Consider the following 20,313-nt stretch of genomic DNA (forward strand, 5'->3'; position numbering starts at 1 on the left):
GGAGGCTCAGGGGAGAGCTCAGTGCTCTCTGCAGCTCCCTGAGAGGAGGTTGTGGCGAGGTGGGGCTCAGCCTCTGCTCCCAGCTAGCAGTGATGGGACAAGAGGTGATGACCTCAAGTTGTGCCAGGGGAGGTTCAGGTTGGATATTAGGAAAAACATCTCCAAAAGAGTGGTGATGCGCTGGCACGGGCTGCTCAGCGAGGTGGTGGGGTCACCGTCCCTGGAGGTGTTCCAGAACCGTGGAGATGCGGCACTGAGGGACGTGGGCATGGTGGGGGTGGGCTGGGGTTGGACTTAGTGATCTCAGTGGTCTTTTGCAACCTTAATGATTGTACAGCTCTCTGCCCCCCCACCCCTTAAAGCCCCCAAGGCTGCCGCAAGGCACAGCCCCAACACAAAACCACACAGAGCCGAGGGGTCCGAGCCGCACGGGTTCATTTTTGGGGTACAGCCGCCAGCCTCGGCTGCTCAGGGCGGTCACTCCAGGCTCCACAGGCCCCGTCGCGCCCCGGCACAGCTCTGCCTATGTACAGTGGTTGCCTACTGATAACTGGCCCGATAAGAAGGAATTATACAGATGTATAGGCTACACGGTACAGATGATATACAATATCACACTGGAGCCTTTTCCCGACGAAAGGAAAATGTTTCTCTACGCTACACGGTGACACCGTGCGGAGAGCTCTCCCACACGCTATGGCCGAAATAAAATATATATATATATAAAAGAAATTTACATGGCATAATATTACATTCTCTTTTCCTAGTTTGTACATCAGAACACTGCGAGGGTTTTAAAAAATTAAAAGGCAAAGGCACCTGAGGAGCGAGTCGCACTCACAGGCATGTACACACGTACACGTGTACATGCACACACAGACACACTCATACATGCACACATACATACACACATGAGCCAGGGACCAGGCCTTCCAAAGGGGGCAGATTTCATAGCATAGTGGCATCATGCAATCATAGAATGGTTTGGGTTGGAAGGGACATCAAAGCCCACCCAGTCCTCAGCCATGGGCAGGGGCCCCTCCCCAGCACATCAGGCTGCCCAGGGCTCATCCAACCTGGCCTTGAGCATCATCAAGGATGGGCTATCCACAGCTCTCCAGACAGCTATGCCAGGGCCTCACTGCCCTCATCATGCAGAAGTTCCCCCTAATATCTAATCTAAATCTCCCCTTTTAGTTTAAAACCATTCCCCCTTGTCCTGTCAAGACTTGAGAAACTCACTGGCTTCCAGGGACCCCGTGCTTTCCCCCCATAGGTCTCCCAGCAGAGTAGTGTTGGTCAAAGAGGCCGGAACCCAAGTGTGATTTACACTTTCTCCTGCAGGGCTGATGCCCTCGGAGTGGTGGGCACCCAGCAGCTCCTCTCTGCCTAATTTTAGGGACTCCTCCTGCAGCTGCACACTCTCTCACACACACACACACACACACACCATGTCAACACGGCTGCTGCATAATTGTGCCCGACTCCATACTTTGTGCCGAGTCGAGCATCACTCCTTGATTGTAACCGCTTAAGGCACAGATCAGTATTGAACGCCGCACCGCTGGAGATGCTGCTGCCTCCAGACGGGTTCCCTCCCCCTTGTGACACCTGGGTCCCCCGACTCCGCAGTCCGAGGATCATCTCCTCTAGCCTGGCAGAAGCCTGGTGTGTTCCTCTGCGGGGAGCGGTGATGGCCAGTGCGCATCCTTTCCTCCGCTGGTCCCGGTGTTGCTGGTAGGGGGACAGATGCAATCCAATGCACTTTTCCCAAGGGATAAGTGACACGTGAGCGGGGACGCCCCGCGGCACTGCTGATGGCAGGAGGTTGCTCGCTCTGAGGCCGACACAGATGGGATGTCCGGGAAGTCTCTTGTTCTGCACTCCCGGTGGTAGCCACCATCCCCAGCCTCCGACGGTCCCGTGTGTGGCTTCGAAATCCAACAAGGCAGCGGCCGCCAAGGTGGTGACGAGCAAGAAGGGACCTGTGGGGCCACCACCAGGACAGCCCAGTGCTGAGGTCTGAATGCAGAGTGCAAAAGGGCCGCGGGTCTGGCGGCCACCCCCCTCCCGTAAGCGTTTCCCAGCCGGGGCTCAGAACCCGCAGTTGACAAAGGGGTGCCTCAGCAGGTCCTCGGCCGTCGGCCTTCGCTTCTCCTCCACGAAGATCTGCTTGAGGAAGTTGCGGCAGGAGCTGGAGATGCCGTCGGGGAGCTGGGGGTTGGTCGGCTGGGTGGCGATCTTAAAAATAGCCGCCATGGCTTCGAACTCTGCCCACGGCGGCTTCTCCGTTAGCATCTCCACCACGGTGCAGGCCACGCTCCTGCAACAACAGCGACAGGCAGGGGTGAGACAGCAGGCAGGGGGCTGGGGCGGCACTACGCGCAGCACTCACTGCTCCCACAGTGAAAGCAGACTTGCACGTCTCGTCCTACAGCTGGTGGCTGATTTTGAGAGGCTGCACCAGATCCCACTGGGCCTCGAGGCTGCATTTAGCTAACTTAAAATCAGGGCAGCCAGAACTTAACAGCTCTTCTGATAAACTTTGTTATCAGCCTGTTTTTCAGACTTCAACAGCAGCTACAGGGTGGAGCCGCATATGGCCCTAACATATCAGGCCTTCCAAAAGCGAGCTGTGGTTTTGAGTGATCCTTTTTGGAGACCTTCAGCTACAACTCACTCCCTTTGAATGTCTGCACAGTTGATCCTAACATTCAGCTCCCAGTTTTATCCTTTGCATTGCCCTGTCTTCCAAACACTTAGCTATGCCTTTTGCTCCTGCTACAGCTTCCCACGGGGATTGTTTAAGCAGCAGTGGTGGGGTTTGTAGCGTACTCCTTACCACACGTCAGCTTTCCTTCCATAGCCTTCTCCACTGATAACCTCTGGGCTCATCCAGTACGGTGTTCCTGTGACAGATTTAATCCCAGTCCCAGACATGCAGATGGTCTGGATGCGTTTGCTGGCCCCAAAATCTCCCAGTTTCACATTTCCAGCGGAGTCTCTCAAAATATTGGCACCTAGGAATGCAAAGCAACAATAGAAACCTCAAGAGATGAAGCAGCAAGCCAGCTGAGCAGCAACAGTGAGGACAGCAGGAAGGGCACAGGCAAAAAGCTGCACAAGGGAAAGTCCAAAGGGCCTTGCTGGGGCTGCATTCAGCGTTACACAAAATTCCTCTCTGCTAAGGCAGCTGCTGTCCAGCAGGGCTGATTCCCACTGGCTCTCAGTCAGCAGGTTCCCCAAAAGTGAGCAGTGAACGGGAGATAATGAATTATCCTCCCCACGCCGTGACAGCAGAACAGAGCCTTGGATCCCTCTGATCGCCGGGGTCTCTCAATTCTTCAGTATGTTGCACCACATTTTTAGAAGTGTAGAGATCTGACAACTGCCCAGACAGCTCACGGTAAGAGCATTTAATCTGAGATCCCAGGCAGAAAGACAGAACGAGAGTTTGGTTTCAGCTGCTTGTGCAAGATTCTCATGGTTCAAATCGTTGAAGGCAAGAGGCAAAGCTGGGGCAAAAATACCTTGAACAGCAGATCCCAGCGCTGTACTTTGCACAAAAATGATGCTGGGGTGGAGGGAGGCTAGGGTGAAGCAAGCAAGCAAGAAGTCTCCTGGCATTATCTACTCACCTTTAATGTCCCGGTGGACAATCATATTGCTGTGTAAGTAGAAGACTCCCTGCAAGATCTGCCTGGTGTACTTCCGAGTGACGTTCTCAGTCAGAGCACCGTACGCTTTTAGCTGGTCCTTTATCGAGCCCTGTTGCAAGGAAACAACACGCACCAGCCATGAAGACCAGCGGAGCCAGGTGCACCAAGTCACAGTGACTTTTTAACATTTCCTCACCACTACGTTTCTCAGCTTGACAAAACCACTCTGCTCTAGAAACGGTACGATAAAAATTCACAAAGTGCTGAACACAGCTAAGATTTGTCCCCAGTGTCCCACATTCCAATGGAAAAAGCTGTAGAGCCTCTGATGGCCAACAGTGCTACCCTGTGCCAAGACGAAGCACGGATCTTTTTCCCCCTCTAGCGGCTAGACTTCACCAGTAGCTCATGGAGAAGGACAAAAGTGATGAGATCAACTCCACTAGTTCCTCAGGGCCACGTCAGTCTTCTATGAAGCCTTTCTCTGGCTCCTTACAGCAAGGATTACCGGTTGTTGTGAGGAGGGGAGACTCATGGGAAACGTGGTCAGACAATGTGCAAGAACCCTGCCTTGAGTTTCCGATCCAGCCATGCAGGCTCCTACTGGTTTGATTTTATTGATGAAAGAGGGAATGAAGCAGGGGTGCAGACATCCATACTCTCCAGGAGACTGTCCCCTTGGTTTTAGCTGTATTATCTGTTGACCTGGAAATGGATATTTCTCACTATGTCAGAGCTGGGCTCTAGGACAGACAAATCAGAAGCAAATTTGGGGTTCAATACCAGAGGTCACACCTAAATCCACCTCCAGCATTCAGGCTGAATGGAAAGTGAAAAGGGAAACTCATCCTCATTTCTACCTGTCCTGCAGCACTGGAGTTGACCCAAGACTGCCACAGTCCCTCTCTTCTGGGAACAGTATGATGCTCTGCTCCAAGTCACTCAGACTGTCTTGGCTCTTCAACATTCACCCACCTCTGCTGTTGCTCTACCCAGCTGCTATTTTGGCTTTTTTTGGAGGCTGGCTGCGATCCTGTGGATAAGCCTCTCCTTTCCCTTTCATAGCATTGCTGAAGCAACCAGGGATGCTCTGAAATTACCCCTTCCTGCACTCTGTACAGAGTGTACTCCCACACCCATAGTGGGTTTTCTTATCCTAGTATCCCCCATCCTGACTGGGGGACATCAAACATGACACTGAAGAATGGGAAACAGGGTATTCCAGGCTCGTGGTCAAATAGACCTTTCCGTTTTCTGAGCATAAATCTTAAAAAACAGGTGCATGGGGCAGAGCACAACATAAAATACAGTGAACTACTGAATAGCAGTGACTGTAAGAATGCCAGGCTAATGCACTCAAGCTTCACTTCCCGAAGATTTTACCAGCCTAGCTGGGTATCATCAGAAACCTGGCCAGAAACAGAGCTGCTGCCTGCAAGGTTTGGGAACTCAATCAGTTCCACTGCCACTGGGAAGGAAAGCCCTGAGCTGCTTTTGTGAAATAAGCCGTCACCGTGCCACTAAAGTCAATCTGTATTTGGTCAGAGCTCTGGTTTATCACAAAAAAAACAAACATTCAACTTCCAGCCTTGCTGGACACTGCCCCAGCATCAAATGTTGGTTTCCTGGCTGCTAACAAACACTAGCATGTTGCAGAATAAGCAGCAAGGGTACTGCTGAAGCTTCGGGGCTTTGCTCTTCTGGGTCCAAGCCTCATTTTAAGGCCTGAAAGTGAGATGGCAGCCCCTAGGGAGAGACAGAGGACGGTGCTTGGAAGGTGCTCAAACACATGGAAGTCCACGTGATCGATCGCTCATGTTCAAGATGTGCTAGGAGGGCTTCTAGCACATTTACAAACTACCAGAATCATTTGTGACCAGATGACTTCATAGTCCCTTCTGACCTTACAAACAAGGCCTGTATAAACAAGGGTTTATTCTCCCACAGTCTGGGGAATGAATCCAGCTGGACAGCCAGGACTTCGGAGAGCAGATCCTCCAGCAATGTAAACAGTAATGCTGGTTTGCACCAGCCAATGGCTTTCTGGATGGCTGATGGAACTTGCATCCTTGCAAACAGAAATGTTCGACCGATCTGCAGGCATTCTAGAGCCCATGCTCAGACTCCCTCAAAGCTTCTGTTTCCCTAAGGCTGTTTAATCCAACGTCAGCAAAAACACAAATGCAATCCACTCCTGCTCAGCTGGATAATGCTACCAACACAAGGTTCTGTTCCGAACAGGAGAAGACTTACAGGCAAGTAACGCTGTTTATAACACACATGTGCTGAAAGCCATAAATAATCGGTGACAGCTGTGGGTGGACAGTTGTACTAATAACTTGGCCTGCAGGGATTTGTAATAAATGCTTAAGGATGGGCTCAGGCCACAGCGTTTGGAACCAGATCTGGAGCATGTCCCACATTCACCAAGTTCAGATATCAGATTGTGAACACGCCCTGCTCCAAGATTCAAACCTAAGACCTGCCTTCAGGGCTTTAGATTTGACCCATTGCAAGTTGAGGGGCTTGACCACGACGTCTGACTCGATCTACGCTTTGCCAAGTCCTAGGGATGCTGAGGTGCACTGTTTGGTTTGCTTTCTCAGCTATAGTAGCGCAGCTCAGCCGTCAGATTTAACTCCAGATCCAAATTTCACCCAACTCAAGGCAGCGTAGATCTGTTCCCTGTAGCTCGTGACAATCTTTAGCACTGCACTCACCCCTGGCATGTACTCAACAAAGATCGACAGCTTCCTCTCCTCAGGATCCCGCAGACACCCGTAGTACTGCACTATCCTGTCATGACGGAGCGTCTTCAGCAGCTGAATCTCACACTCTAAGGCATTCACCTCCTGCAACAAAACAGACACGCTCCATGGGGAAAGGGAACGGGTACACATGCCTGTCTGTTACAGGAGCATTACCCAAACATTGCTCAAAACTCAACACTTTTCGTGGCACATATGAAGCTTCCTAATCAGGTATCAGCCATTTAAGGCTCGGAAATGAGTGCTGCCCTGAGGAACAGGCAGAGAGACGGATGGGACAGACAAGCACGTGGCTCTGAGAGAGGTGTACTCATTTAATTGTTCTCAAGGAGTTTTTCTGGGAAGGTGTGAACAAAGCCAGCAACAAAGCTAACACAGCACTTCGAGTGGGAAGAAGCTGAATGGAGCAAAGAGGCTAAAACAAAGCAGACAGACCTCTAAGGGATGGTATCTGGGATAGCAAGCCAATGTGACCAGGAAATAGGGAGGCAGCAAAGGTGACTGGTGCCACATGCTATCAGGGATCACTCCAAAGACAGCAAACCCGACACAGTGTGCATGCATTGCCTTCCATTAATGTCACAGACTCCTCTGCCACCTCCACCCCCACCTTCCAGCCACAATCCCACAACGTGCTACAAAACACAGTGCTGCACTCATACTCACCTTACTCGTCTCCTGACTGTCAGGATCAAATGGCACCTGCTTCACCGACAGCTCACGGCCAGTGTCGGCATCATAGCAGAGATAAACTTCCCCAAAAGCTCCTCTTCCAAGCAGCTTCCCCAGCCTCCAGTTCACAGGTGCCTGCAGGGCTACAGCAGAGAGGAGAGGACTGAGAGAAGAGCACAGCAGGGAGACTTCAGCATCAGGGTCCATTTGTCAGGCCTGCAGTGTTCTCACCAGGGCAGCTGTACCATCAGCTTGGCCTGGAGGACAGCAAGCCATCCTTTCCCAGGGGCACCGACACCGATCAGTTTTAATCACATTGATCCTGCAACACCAGAGGTGCCTGCAACATCTTTGGGTGCTGCAAGCAAAGTGAGACAAGGAAGGGGAGGCCTCCGGACCCATGTGTTCCCATATCCCAAGTCTTCTGGAAGATTCTGCTGTGCAAGCACAGTAAAATGCACAAGCAACTTTCTGCAACTCGGTCGGTTATGAAAACCAGCTGACCCTGCAGGCACTCTACTCAAGGCCAAGGTAAGGTACAGTGATAAACATTCAATCTTCCCCGCTGAGAAGCAAGGCAGTGCAGCGTGCCTCTTGCTGAGGATGGCAGAAGAGCGCACTCACAGCGGGTTAGCTCAGCTGATGCCCAATAACTCTGTAGGTCACAGTAACTCCATTTCTGTTGAGACCCAAATGTTCTGAGCCCTCAGCCGCTAGCAGCTTTGGTTCACTTACAGTTCCGAGCTTTGGTAGGGGAGGTGCTGAAGACCTGCAGACCCTTTTCACAATTGTTCCACCATTTAGGCCTGTACTCGTCGTACTGCAAGGTGCTGAGCTTGCTGTCCCCATTAAAGCTCTTGGTCCGGCTGGAAGGGACCAGCTGGAACAGGTTTTCCTGTGGGAAGTAACTCCTGGGGAAAGTCCTCCGGCCTGCAGGAGAAAAGGGAGAGAGCTGTGACACCCACACCAGCTTGGATCTGCCTATTGCCACCTTCACACATCGCTGCCCAGATGATGCACCTCTCCACACTAAACACGCTCAATGAAACTGAAGCGAAGCCCTGAGAACACTTTTAATTCAATTTAAGAGCTGCTAACAGCAGCCAGGATCGCATAAAACACAGGATGTTTCCAGAGGGGTTTGCAACAGTTTAATTATGTAAGGTTTTGTTAGTTCTTCATCACAATTAAACTCTGATCAGGCAGAGATTTATGATTCAAATTAGCCCAGGCATCCCCTAAGACCACAAGACAAATGGCCACACAGGTAGCACCAGATCTTGCGATAACTGCTTGCACAAGGGTGGTTTTAATGGTTTTTAATGGATTTTGGTGGGTTTCGGTGGTTTTTTTTCCATGGGAATTTGATCTGTATTCAGTTTTGTTTCCCACCGCTTGCAGTCTCGCACAATGAAAGAAGGAGCAGCAATGAGGTGATGGAATGGTTCCCAAAGCTCAGAGCTCATCAGCTTGAAACAGCCACGAGCAGACACTGGTACCCTGCATTTGCCAGGAGAAACCCGCTCTAAAGGCACAAACCAGCATCCTCAAAAGCAATCAGTACAGGGGAACAGAAAGCTTGGTATCACCAGGGATGAGAAAAGCTGTTCACCCATGTGGCTAAGTTAAAACACCAGGCATAAGCACAAGAGATGCTGAGCACTGACTTCAATATATACGGTAGACTATCCATGCTTCCTAAGAACATACCCACAAGCTCTTCACCTTTTAGAATACATAAGCAAATGCTAAATTACTCCATTCTCCATTTATTAGAAGCCTCTCCCTCCTAAATCTCTCCAGCCCCAGGCACGGTTACGAGCATCCTGCACTTCCCATCCCTACTGAGATGCTGGACCGAGCACCTCCATCATTTTCTTACCATCGCTGTAGTCCTTGCGACTCTGGGAGAGGTGGTACTGCCTCGGGAAGGTGCCCCCCTTCCCAAACCTCTCGCAGATGGGGATGTCAAAATCTGGCAGGAGGAAAGAACACCTCTTAGTTCTCTTAGAAACTCTTCAACAGTTTCTTAGATCAGCTCACACCAAATGCCCAGAGTGTTTCTTACAGGAAAGCGTTTGAGTCTTGACGCTGAATTGTGAGCAGGCAGGGTCAGACTCAGATCCAGCTACAGCAAAACCTCTGCTCTGTATCAGCTGTTTCCAGAGAAAGGCAGATAACCAGCATTCGGGCAGGTATCCCTGCCTGGTATTTCTTCAGACATGACTCAAAGATGGAGATCAGTTTACACCCTCCAAGCTTTCATCCTTGCTTGGGTTTATTTAGTACATATAGAAAACAGCATCGGAGTTTAGACTAGACGTGAGATTCTAAGAGATGGATGGACACGCAAGATAAGAATGTATTTTTTAATTAAAAAAAAAAAAAAAAAGCATCATGGGAAGCCACTGCTGGTAGCACTGAATAACTTGAGATGAAAATATCTGTCATTTCCCCCCATCTTTCACCTCCTGTTTTTCCTCCATCCGACTCTAATGACACAGTCCGTGCTGATGGTTTGTTTGTCTTAGCCCGGGGCCAGCAGCTGCTCCTGGGAGAGCAAGCCTGGCCTCGGCCTCCTGCAGCATTACTTCCCCATGACAGCAGCGCATAATGGCTGAAATATGGTCAGCAAGAAGAGCAGCAAAGACGGGTCAAGAGGTTCTCGGCGAGCCACGTGTGAGCAACAACGCCGAGTGACATCTCAGAGCACAGTGCCTCCCACACCACCAGGGGTGCATTCAACCTCAGCGACGCGGCCCGGCTGCTTCGCCTCTACAGCTCAGTCTCAAAATGCTGCCCCTGGCCCGCAACGCGGTAGCACGCTGAGGCTGACTGCCATTCCTTCACTCTAAATAGTGAAATCCTGACAATGTTACAGTTTCCACCAGTTAACCAGGTGGATGTTTGCCCTGATGAAGCAGTAACCTACAATCCTTGCGAGTTACCTAATGCTGTTTGCAGCGTTACGGATTCTGCCTCTTAGGAGTCCAAGTGGAAGAGATGTAACTCCCTAGAGGGCTTGGGCCTCATTTTGCTGTGTATGAAGTACGTATCCTGACTTCAGAAACAGAAGGTGATGCCAAGAGGCTGTTTCCAGCTTCTCAGCACTTCACAGCTGTCTCCAAAACCAAGAGCAAGACCCACTCAGCACCTTCCTCCAACACAGAGCTCATCTTTGGTCTTGCAATTATTTCTTTACATCTATTGACTTCAGGGGCTTGACTATGCAGTTTAGACAACTGTTGCTGTGAACTGATTCCTGAACGAGTCGTAAAGGTCTTTCACTGCTACCACTACTGCAGAGCCAACAAGGGTTAACGACGGCAAAGAGAACCCTGTCTGTGTCTGATGCCCTGGGCCTTCTGGTTTGACAGAACGTTCATGTTTAATCATTGCAGGGGCATTACTGAAGTGTAACCTAAGCAGCGAAGATGATTTGCTCGATTGTTTTTAGTTACTTTTTGTGCAATTGCATCTCTCTTTCTTAACTACACGCTTTCAACAAACCCAAACTTCCAGCCATGCTTACCCATGCAATCAAGACCGTCTTTGGGATGACTCTTCCTTCCAGGAACAGGGGTTTGCGAAAAGGGAGGGCTGCAAGGGGAAAAAATATACATACTTTATTATATCAGAAAGGCTGTGGAATTAGTTAAGAAGTGATTACATGCAGAAAGCCCAGGCTATACAGCAAGGTGCACTGATCACTGGTCAGCCCTGTCCACCAAACTCAGTTCTCATCCTCAGCCTTCACAAGACTGAAGACTTCTTCTAACACCTACACACCAGACGGCACAGAAGGCTAAACACTTCTCTTGCCTCAATGTGAAGTGCTCATTTGTGTGAACATTGCTTATTTGCTGTGGATGAGCAGTTTTCCATCGTGTTTGATTCGTGCAGGTCTCCCCTTTTCTGCAGCATCACCTCCCAGTTTCCTCATGCAAGCAAATCTGCATTGCCACTGTGCACACACACTCTCTAAGCACACCAGGAGGGAGGGAGCAGACTCACTGATTCCAGAGAAGTTCTTCAAATGATATTAAGCACATGATATTGGGAAAACACTGCATGGGGATGGGATGGAGGGGGTGCTGGGCAACCCGATCTACAGCCTGATTTAGTGGCTGGCAACCCTGCCCATAGTTGGAATGATTATCTTTGAAGTCCCTTCCAACCCAAGCTCTATGATATGATCTCAGTCATCCTGACTTCATTCCAGATTCTGTGAGGGCCAGGGAGGTGACCTGGGCAGGTTGCTTCTCCACTCTGCCTTCTTTCCTCTTAATAAAATGGACATAGGAGTGGAAACTTGCTTTGCAAAGCGCACTGAAATCTATCTGTGCCAAATTTGATCACAACAGCTTTGCTACAAGGAGGAGGCGTTAATTGTGTTATCTCTCAGTGTCAGACTGGTCACGGTGCCTGGTGACTAGCTCTGCCCCCTGGAGGCTAATGCCATCTCACACAGTTAGCAGCAAGGACTCAGCTATGCTTTTTCCAGAATCATAGAATCACAGCACATCCTGAGTTGGAAGGAACCCAAGGGGATCCTCAAGTCTATCTCTTGATTCCAAGCAAGGAAACGTGTGTGAAATATTCATGCTTACTCCTTTTCCTACCTTTGAAGGATATAGCTCTCCTCATGCCCTTTCCAGCTCTCTAGACCCAATGACTGAACAGAGCTATGTGCACGCTACCCAACATGCCTAACACTCTCCTTTCTGTTCGCAAAAAAGCATTACAACCAAGCTGTGCTTCTGTTGTTATGCAGAAAAGTCTGTGCAAAAGCAAAGCTGGGGCACACGGGCTGGGAACACAAAGAAACCAGATTCGATGCATCGGTAACAATGAGCAAATACATCAGAGGAAAATATTAAAGGCCACAAAAAGGAAATGGACCTTAATGCTGAGACAGATCCAAAGTGCACGGAGTCACAAACCCAAAGCACGCCACACAATCAAATCAACACAACGCAGACCTGCTGGAGCACAGCCTTGGTGCTGCATGGCAAAAGCAATGGAAAAAAAAAAAAGGAGGAAAATAAAAAAAAAAAAAAAAAGAAAACCCTTGATGCGGATTAAAAAAACGTATTGCTTCCCAAAAGGACACCGTGTCTTCTATACAGCCTGCCATGCACAGCAGCAAATGTGCAGCCACTGTGCACGTGAGAGCTTGGACCAGCCATGCTAAGTATTGAACTGCTGCCTGCCTCAGTACAATGTGTCCTAGTTGCTTCCTGCCGAGAAGCTAAACTTAGCCATTGCTCGTCTGGTGTCCTCAGTGCCTTGACTGACACATCTGTGGCTGCTGGCAGCACCCAGGGGCTGCCAAATGTATGAGCGGTCAATGGAGAGCGGACAGCATGCCCGGTGAGCAGGAAGCAAGAGGGTAACACAGTATTGACCCAGTGACTGCAGAAAGGCAGAGGGGTGAAAGAGGGATCTGGCTGAGGGAGAACACCTAGGCACAAAGAGCCAGGCTGTCTGCAAATCCCCAGCTACTCCGTTCAGCTAAGATTTCTGCAGCTTAAGTCATGATGTAGCACCTGTGAGCATGGTGGTATGCAACTCACCTGTCCACAGACCTGTCCAGCGACTGGCAGCTCCCAGACATCGACCCATCAGGGCTGATGAAAGCTTCAAGCATCTGACAAGGAAGAAAAGGGAAAACCAATAAAACAACAGGTGAGAATACAACTCTTCAAGCTCCACTACTAACAGACACCTGTAAGATACAGATGAACTTCTCCCCACTGAAGCCAGCTGATTTTCACCAGCTGATCCTGGCCCCAAAGGAGAAGACATCCAGTCCAACAGAAGCTTTCTTTGCAAAAGAAGTTTATTTAGGATGCCCCCTTTGGCTTATTATTATTACCAATTTTATTTCATAGAATCATAGGATTGTTTGAGTTGGAAGGGACCCCAAAAGGCCATCTGGTCCAACCCCCTGCAATGAACAGGGACACCCACAGCTCCATCAGGTGCTCAGAGCCCTGTCCAGCCTGACCTTGAGTGTCTCCAGAGACGGGGCATCCACCACCTCTCTGGGCAACCTGTGCCAGTCCTCACCACCCTTATCTTAAAAACCTTGTCCTTACATCCAGGCTAAATCTCCCCTCTTCTAGTTTGCAACCATTTCTCCTTGTCCCCTCTGCTACCAGTCTCCCCTCCGGTGATAAGCGAAGCATCATCAGGGCTGCTGGCTGGAGGAACCGGCTTGGCTCTCACTAGCTCAGTGAGTCAAAATCTACATTTGTGTTGCTTCCTGGATGAGACATTGTACTGGACGGGGTTATTTATAGCTGGCTAGTAACAATAGAGGTTTTGTGTTGAGTGGTAAACCTAGGGGCTATGTGCACTTCCATGCAGAGCCCAGCTTGCTGCCGGTAAAGCAGAGCGACAGAGGCTGAGCACCACATGGAGTTACCCCTTCCTGGCTCCCAGACTCAGCCACTCCTCCTTCCCCACGTACAGGGCAGCCTCTCTATTTCCATGTGCTGTTTCTGTGCTGTACCTCCTTGAGTGGTTGTCATAACAGCTCGCATTGTTTTGGCAGTCCCAATTGGAAAGTCTGATATTCCTCTGCTTCCCAAGATCTTACCCCAAAGCCTCATGCTTCGGAGCACGGCAGCCAAAGAGGAGCAAGGTCCCTGCTAAGCCCCCATCCCATCTCTGTCAACCACGCCAGCTCTCTCCCAGTGGAGACGTGGAGTGATGACACGGACTCAACATTCTTTAAAAGCCTGGAAACAGGGGCAGAACTAGGAATCTGAGCAGGCCGTACTCAGCCTTTGTCCATCTGCTATGCTGAAGGTTCTATACAACTCCTGTGGTGACATAGGGGTCGGCCTCTTCTCCCAGGTAACAGCAACAGGATGAGAAGTGATGACGTTAAGTTGTGCCAGAGGAGGTTCAGGTTGGATATTAGGAACAATTTCTTCTCAGAAAGAGTGAGGATCCACTGGCACAGGCTGCCCAGGGAGGCGGTGGGGTCACCGTCCCTGGAGGTGTTCAAGAACCGTGGAGATGTGGCACTGAGGGACGTGGTCAGTGGGCATGGTGGGGGTGAGTCGATGGTTGGACTAGATGATTTTTGAGGTCTTTTCCAATCTTAATGACTCCATGATTCTGTGAAGACCTCAGTTACATCACAGTCTTGCAGAGAGGCATCCCCTAAAAGGCAGGAAGCACTGCCCTGCAAGTGGTTTTACAGCAGGCACGTATCAAAGCTGCACTCCGAGAACATTCTGCGTGCAACCCATGGGAAAAACTATGGCTGCTCAATGAGGAGAGAGAAAGAAGGCAAGAAAAAAGTCCTTTTTCCAGCCTTTAATTCGTCAGTGCACACATCCATCCACTTCCAGGACAAAGACAGTGGGCCACCCATGGTGCGATGCTGGGGGAGCATCTGGGAACCTTCACTGGGAGCAGAGCTAATGGAGCACCACTAACAATCAATGCAACTGTGCTGACTTAGACCCCTGGGGGTTCGTGCGGGCCCTCCTCCTGCACACACACACTTTGTCTTAATCCTCCTAAACGTGTTTGGAAGTCATGTGAAAACAATAGAAAGCCAGCTTTTGGCTGCAAGCAGCACGAGATACATCTGCACTCTGATGCTGCCAAGACTCACCCGGAGTGACTTCTCGTTTTATTAATGGCTGTAGAATAAACCGTCGAAAACACAGCTTTGCCATGGAAACACTGGCAAAGCCCACGCTCCAGAACAGAGTTAGTGAGTGCTCCTTGAGTGGAGGAGACAAGCGTTCCCCCCAAGGAAGACCTTGGGAGATGTCACAGCATCCTGCTGGAGTGAGCAACCCTGCTCAGCGCCTTCCTGAAGTCCCTCCAGGTCCCTGCTGTGAGCTGGTGCTCTCTTTCCAAGAGCTTTGCAAAACTAAACCTTGCACCCAGACAGCCCGCAAAGTGCAGGGTGCCACCCATGCTAAGTTGTTTGGAGCTGCAGCTTGAGCAGAGGTGCAAACAGGGAGGGAGGTACAAGCTCTTTCTGGTCACTGGCCACTCTGGAGTTCACCCCTTTGTGGAGTAAACTGATTCAAGACAGAGGTTCTGCTCATCACTCTGCATTAAATCTAGCTGCTCTTCTCTTCGTGAGGGATCGAGACATACAAACTGCTTAATAAGGGAAAAGAAAAAAAAAACGGGGGAAGGAGAGACAGGAAAAAAAAATACACAGAGACGCTGCAGACAGAGCCAAGGACTGCAGCCAGAGCTCAGGCAGAAACAACACATGGGAAGCAGCGAGAGCTGCTGACATCCCCAGGCTGTTGCAATCGCAGGCAATCAGTTGCTTGGCACGCTCCCTTATCATCCCAAGATCCGGGAAGGCCGTGGCCACGAGGGCCTGGCAGCTGGTGTGCATGTGTGTGCTGGAGCTCCTCCAGTGCTACCTGGGGTGTCAGAGCACGCTGCAGTCACCGCCACAGCTAGCTTGCAGGGCTCCTAGAAATCACATTTCTGGAGCACGTGAAGCCCGCAGCAAAAATCTGGCCTGAGGGCCACAGGGAATTTAAAAGCAAGAGCGGTGCTGCTCACAGTGCAGAATGCATTGTGCCCACTTTAACCCACACGTGTTTAACCCACGTAGCCCACTTACATTCTGATCCATGGTCTCGGGGATGAACTCGCCCTCGCTGTTGATGCTGGTGTAGGAGCCCTGGCGAGCGATCTGCTGCTGCTCCTCAGGAACGCTCCCCGGGGGCGGAGAGCTCCGGCCAGTGTGCAGAGATCCTAGGAAATGGAGAAGTCATTGGTTAATGAGAGAAGGACTCACTGCACTGAAGTCCTGCCAGAGACACATCCCAGTGGTCACAGACCTCACTGAGCTGTAGATGACCCTGATCACTGCAGGGGAGTTGGACTAGATGATCTTTAAAGGTCCCTCAAACAACGTAGTTGTTCTGCGATCTCCTGGAGATGCTGCTGAGTTTGAACTTGTGTAGAAGAGAATGGAAGAACTAGAGAGATGATAATGTTCACGAGCACCTACAAAGCTTCTGCACCTGGGACAGTTTCTTTCTGCAGGGCCACACAACACCCAGCAGACTTCAGCTTTCAACCTACCCTGGGTCCTAAGAACTGTGCCCTGTGTCTGGGTGCTCCGTCAATGCCAGAAAGCCAAAGGGAGCTTTGTTGTGATGTAGTCAAGGCAAACTCAAAGTCAAAGCCAAACCTCAATCCCATCTCTCATCTTTGACCTCCGGGCATTTCCTCCCTGGAAATGCTGTCTTGTTTAGCAATGTGGGAAACAAGCCTGGCTGCCCATCTTGAGCGGACTCTGTGCAACATCACTTCAATGTTTCATATACGTGGAAAACAATTTGCACTCAAATACCATCTTCTCTCCCTCCTACGTGAAAGAGAAGAGTAAGGAAAAACAGCACCTAAAGAGCCAAAGGGAGAGGAAAGACCCATGGGGTTGACCGTCCTGCCACAGGGGTTATCCCCCCAGCCCTGGAGGCTCCAAATCCACCCAAACCAATTCTTTGGGCCTTTCCAGGACTTAGGAAGTGCTGCCCCTGCCTGGCCCAGATGCACAGGCTTGGCTTCGCTTGTCCTTCTGCAGCCCTCCCCTCAATCCCTGGGCTGTCATCACTTCAGCGCGAGGAACTGCTGATGGAGGTCTGCACTGCTCCGTGCTGGAGCTTTAACCGGTCTGCATTGCGCAATGGGAGCTTTCACACAACAACTTGTTTTTAAACAGGCTTCTAAAAAGCACGTGTCCTGCCTTATCCTGCTTACCCCCCTCTGCAGCACTCCTGCAAACTTTTTGGTTCGTCAACTCCCATTTGGTAACGAGGTGTCCGCGCTAAGCTCCGTATTGCGAGGGAAAGGTATGGGAAAGGGGTCTATCCCATCACGAAAAGTCAGTGCAATGCTTCCACCTCTGCTGCTGCTCTTCTGCAGCACAGTTACCGTGCCAGACTGATTTCCAGCATAAATCCATCACCGTGATCAACACCACAAACCTTTCACTTAGGCCAATACGCATCAGGAGCTGCTAACGTTAACAGCGTCACCTCCGTATAAAAGACCATTCAATCAGGCTTGCTGGATTTACACCAAACACAGAGATATCTGTCCCACGGTACATCTCCCTCCAGGCTCTTCTATTTTACAAATAGAAGTCATGCGCCTCTGAGATGCTTTTTTTCCTCTTCCTATTTTCTCCTTTGCAGATTTCCTGCAGGATAAGAGCGCAGCGAATCGAAGTCCAGCTGAAGTAAGGCCAAGATCAAGGAGGGAGAATCTCCTGAGCGCTGCAAGTGCACATAATGAGCTGGCTTCCCACCAGCCCGAAAAACAAAACCAGTTGGGAAGTATGGCATCCTCTCCTTGAAGATAAATAAACAAATGCTTAACCATTAAGAGTTTGGGCACACTGGAGAAATCACTGTGTTATCATCTCATTTGCTCAGCAGATGTCACCCCAGAATGGTGCATAAGGACATCGGGGGGCTCTTGCTCCAAAAAGCCTCTCGCTGATCTGACGTGCTGTTACTGCTGTGCCTTAGCTCTGCTGAGCATCTCTATTCCTGCTGCTATGAAGGTTGGGTCTGCTCGTGCACCGAGGTCATCCCTCAATGCCACAAGCCACCCAAGTCAGGGTCAACAAGGAGCTGAACACGCTCTGTTTCACTTTGGACCCGGAGAGCTGAGTGAGATTTATCACACGTGTAAAGACTTGGCACGATCTCACATTAAGCTTTTGCCTGGAACAACTGCTCCCAGCCATCAGGTCAGTTGTGTTTGACCTTCCAGTGTCACATTTCCTGCCAAAAACTGCAGAAGGGGATAGGACACCAACCACTTCTCAGCAGGCAAGGAAGTGAGGCAAAACGCTCGGGCGTCTGCCTGCCTGGGAACTGCTGGACCAAAGCAGATCCCTTTCAGCCAAGCAGTTGAGGTGGAAGAGCTGCTCAGATATTTTGTGCAGTTTCACACCTCCAGGAGCACTGGGTGCTTTTGCACAGTGCACGCCCACCTGCCCAGGAGGAATGGGAGCAGTCTCAGAGCCCAGAGCTGATTTCCCCCTTCAAAGCTCGTGGCAGCCCTGTCTGACCCCATTAATGAAACCTCAGGCAATCTCAGCAGCACCAGTGGGGTCAGAAACAGAAAGCAGCGGCTGGGGAGAGAAGACAAGTCTGATCTTTAATGAGCAGGCTTAACTCATAGCGAGGGCAACATGAGGCGTACTGGATGTATTGGATAACGCTGCTTTATCCACCCAGAGACAGAGAAAGAAATGGTCAGCCAAGCTCAGATGAGCCCGACTCATCACAAATGATCTTTGCCTTTAACTAATGCTCACGAAACAGCAGCAGCACCAGGCAGAGAAATGAGACCTCCGAGACCGTCCTCCTGGAGCCTATAGGATTACATGGCAGCTCCAGAGCCAGCAGGGAAGGGGTAGGCTCTGAGGCACTCTCTCGTAAGCCAGATGCTGGCCAGATCTCAGCAGCTCTATTCAGGATTCCTGAACTCAGAGAAACTCTGCAGATTGGCAGCAGCTGAGCATCTGACCTCAGTTACCCTTTGCAGCAAGGTGCTTTGCAGTGGGACTCCTGCTCCATGTTTCACACACTAATGTAAAGCCCTATATTTGAGACTAGAGCACAGCATGTCCCAGGCAGGGTGAACCAGGCCAGCACGGAGCCTTACAGTCACTGCTGGCATATAATGGTTTTTTTTTTTCATGTTCCTTTCTGTTATTTTTGTTTAAGAAATGCCTTTCATGTTGTATGCACAGAGTTCTTGGTGCTGCACGTACAAGCAGCTCCCCTGTGCCAGGCTTGGCTTCCCTTGGCCACCTTGTTCTTTGGCTTCGCCCTTTCCCTGCCCTGGCAGATCCTTCCCAAAACTTCATCCATCGCTGACCAGCAACAAGCAGGAGTCCTGATGGAGAAAAGAAGCCCCATAAAAGCAAGGGCTGGGCAGAGCTTGTTGACAGCTGCCTGTGCTCACAGCTGCAGTCACAGAGAGCCCAGCCCTGAACTGACGTTGCCAGAGAGCCAAATGAAGGACGTGACACCAAGATGTGCTGCTCTTCCAAGCCCTGGTGGGAACACGGGGCTCAGGACACAGTGGCACAGTAAGCAGATAGAAACCTGCAGGAAATTCCTCACCAACAGGCTGCGGCTGGCATGGAGAGGTGTGAGCAGATCGACCAAACCTCCCTTGAATTCTTTTTTAGTGGGACGTGCCCAAGTCTTCCTCCACTCCATGCTGACCCTCCGAGGATGAATTCCTACATCTCGGCTTAAGGCAAACTTTAGGGTACTTGTAATAAACCAAGTGGGACAGAGTCCATTTCCTAATCCTATGGCAACTGACATGATGCCCACAGGTGAAGTCTCCTCCTCCTCTCAAAACAGGGAGTGGGTTCAACCACCATGATTTCCACCTGTGCTACCACAGCTGGTAGCTAGGCACAGCTGGGAGGGCAGTCCAGGGCTGGTCAAGGATGCCAGCTGCCAGCCAGTGCTCATGCCCCAGCCCCATGAGTTTAATGGCACAGATTCTGCCATCATGCTCGTGTTTCTCAGAGTCACCCATCCAGCCCTCACACCACCAAAGCCTATTTCCCCCACAAGTGCCCTTGTGCTGTTCTCTGCATTTGGGGACACTATGTCCCCTGCTGAGCATGTCCCGAGCCATTCTATGGCTCCATCATGAAATGCCCCAAAGCGAAGAGAAAAAGGATGCCTCGCTCTGCACCATCTCTTCCCACATGTCATGGTTTGCCAGTGTGGGAATAAAGAACCAAGCCTTTGGCAAATGTGTCCAATGAAATGCTGATTCCAGAATGGGGCTCATGAATAATTGGTGGATAACGTTGTGAAAGCAGCTCTCAGTTATCCGAAAATTCAGAACCCCAGTAGATTTTAGACAAAAGTTTTCTGGCACTCAGCTGAACATTTTCAAACGCTGGTCACCATGAGACTGGAACATTTTCCTCTTCCAATAAAAAAAATAAAAAAGTGTGTGTGTGTGTGTGTGTTGGGGGCGTTTCACTGAAAACGTTTATGAAAAAAATAATATTGACTTTGCATAAGGTTTTTTAGGGACAGGGAACGAAGACATTTTCTGTCCAGCAGAAGCAAAAATAGCCAAATATCTTCCCCAGAACACCTACCCCCTTCTCATGTGCTCGTGCCAATGACATGCAGTTTTATTAGTTTTCACTGCTG

The 20,313-nt window shown here is 50.4% G+C and overlaps 1 protein-coding gene across 3 annotated transcripts in view; it reads right to left on the reverse strand.

The window, feature by feature from the left end:
- The window catches only part of LOC110394259 (mitogen-activated protein kinase kinase kinase 3-like), a 68,838-nt gene continuing 48,943 nt past the window's right edge, over window positions 419-20,313 (reverse strand). For all 3 annotated transcript variants that reach the window (XM_021388053.1, XM_021388051.1, XM_021388052.1), the window contains exons 8-17: window positions 15,720-15,853; window positions 12,676-12,749; window positions 10,632-10,699; window positions 8,982-9,074; window positions 7,835-8,029; window positions 7,094-7,242; window positions 6,380-6,511; window positions 3,639-3,768; window positions 2,843-3,020; window positions 419-2,323 (exon numbers count right to left, since the gene is read on the reverse strand). In XM_021388053.1, coding sequence (XP_021243728.1) covers window positions 2,095-2,323; window positions 2,843-3,020; window positions 3,639-3,768; window positions 6,380-6,511; window positions 7,094-7,242; window positions 7,835-8,029; window positions 8,982-9,074; window positions 10,632-10,699; window positions 12,676-12,749; window positions 15,720-15,853 — 1,382 coding nt within the window. In that variant the 3' untranslated portion in view covers window positions 419-2,094. The remainder of the gene's footprint in view (window positions 2,324-2,842; window positions 3,021-3,638; window positions 3,769-6,379; window positions 6,512-7,093; window positions 7,243-7,834; window positions 8,030-8,981; window positions 9,075-10,631; window positions 10,700-12,675; window positions 12,750-15,719; window positions 15,854-20,313) is intronic.

The sequence above is a fragment of the Numida meleagris genome, chromosome 2 (assembly GCF_002078875.1).
Source record: "Numida meleagris isolate 19003 breed g44 Domestic line chromosome 2, NumMel1.0, whole genome shotgun sequence".
NCBI classification, from domain to species: Eukaryota; Metazoa; Chordata; class Aves; order Galliformes; family Numididae; genus Numida; species Numida meleagris.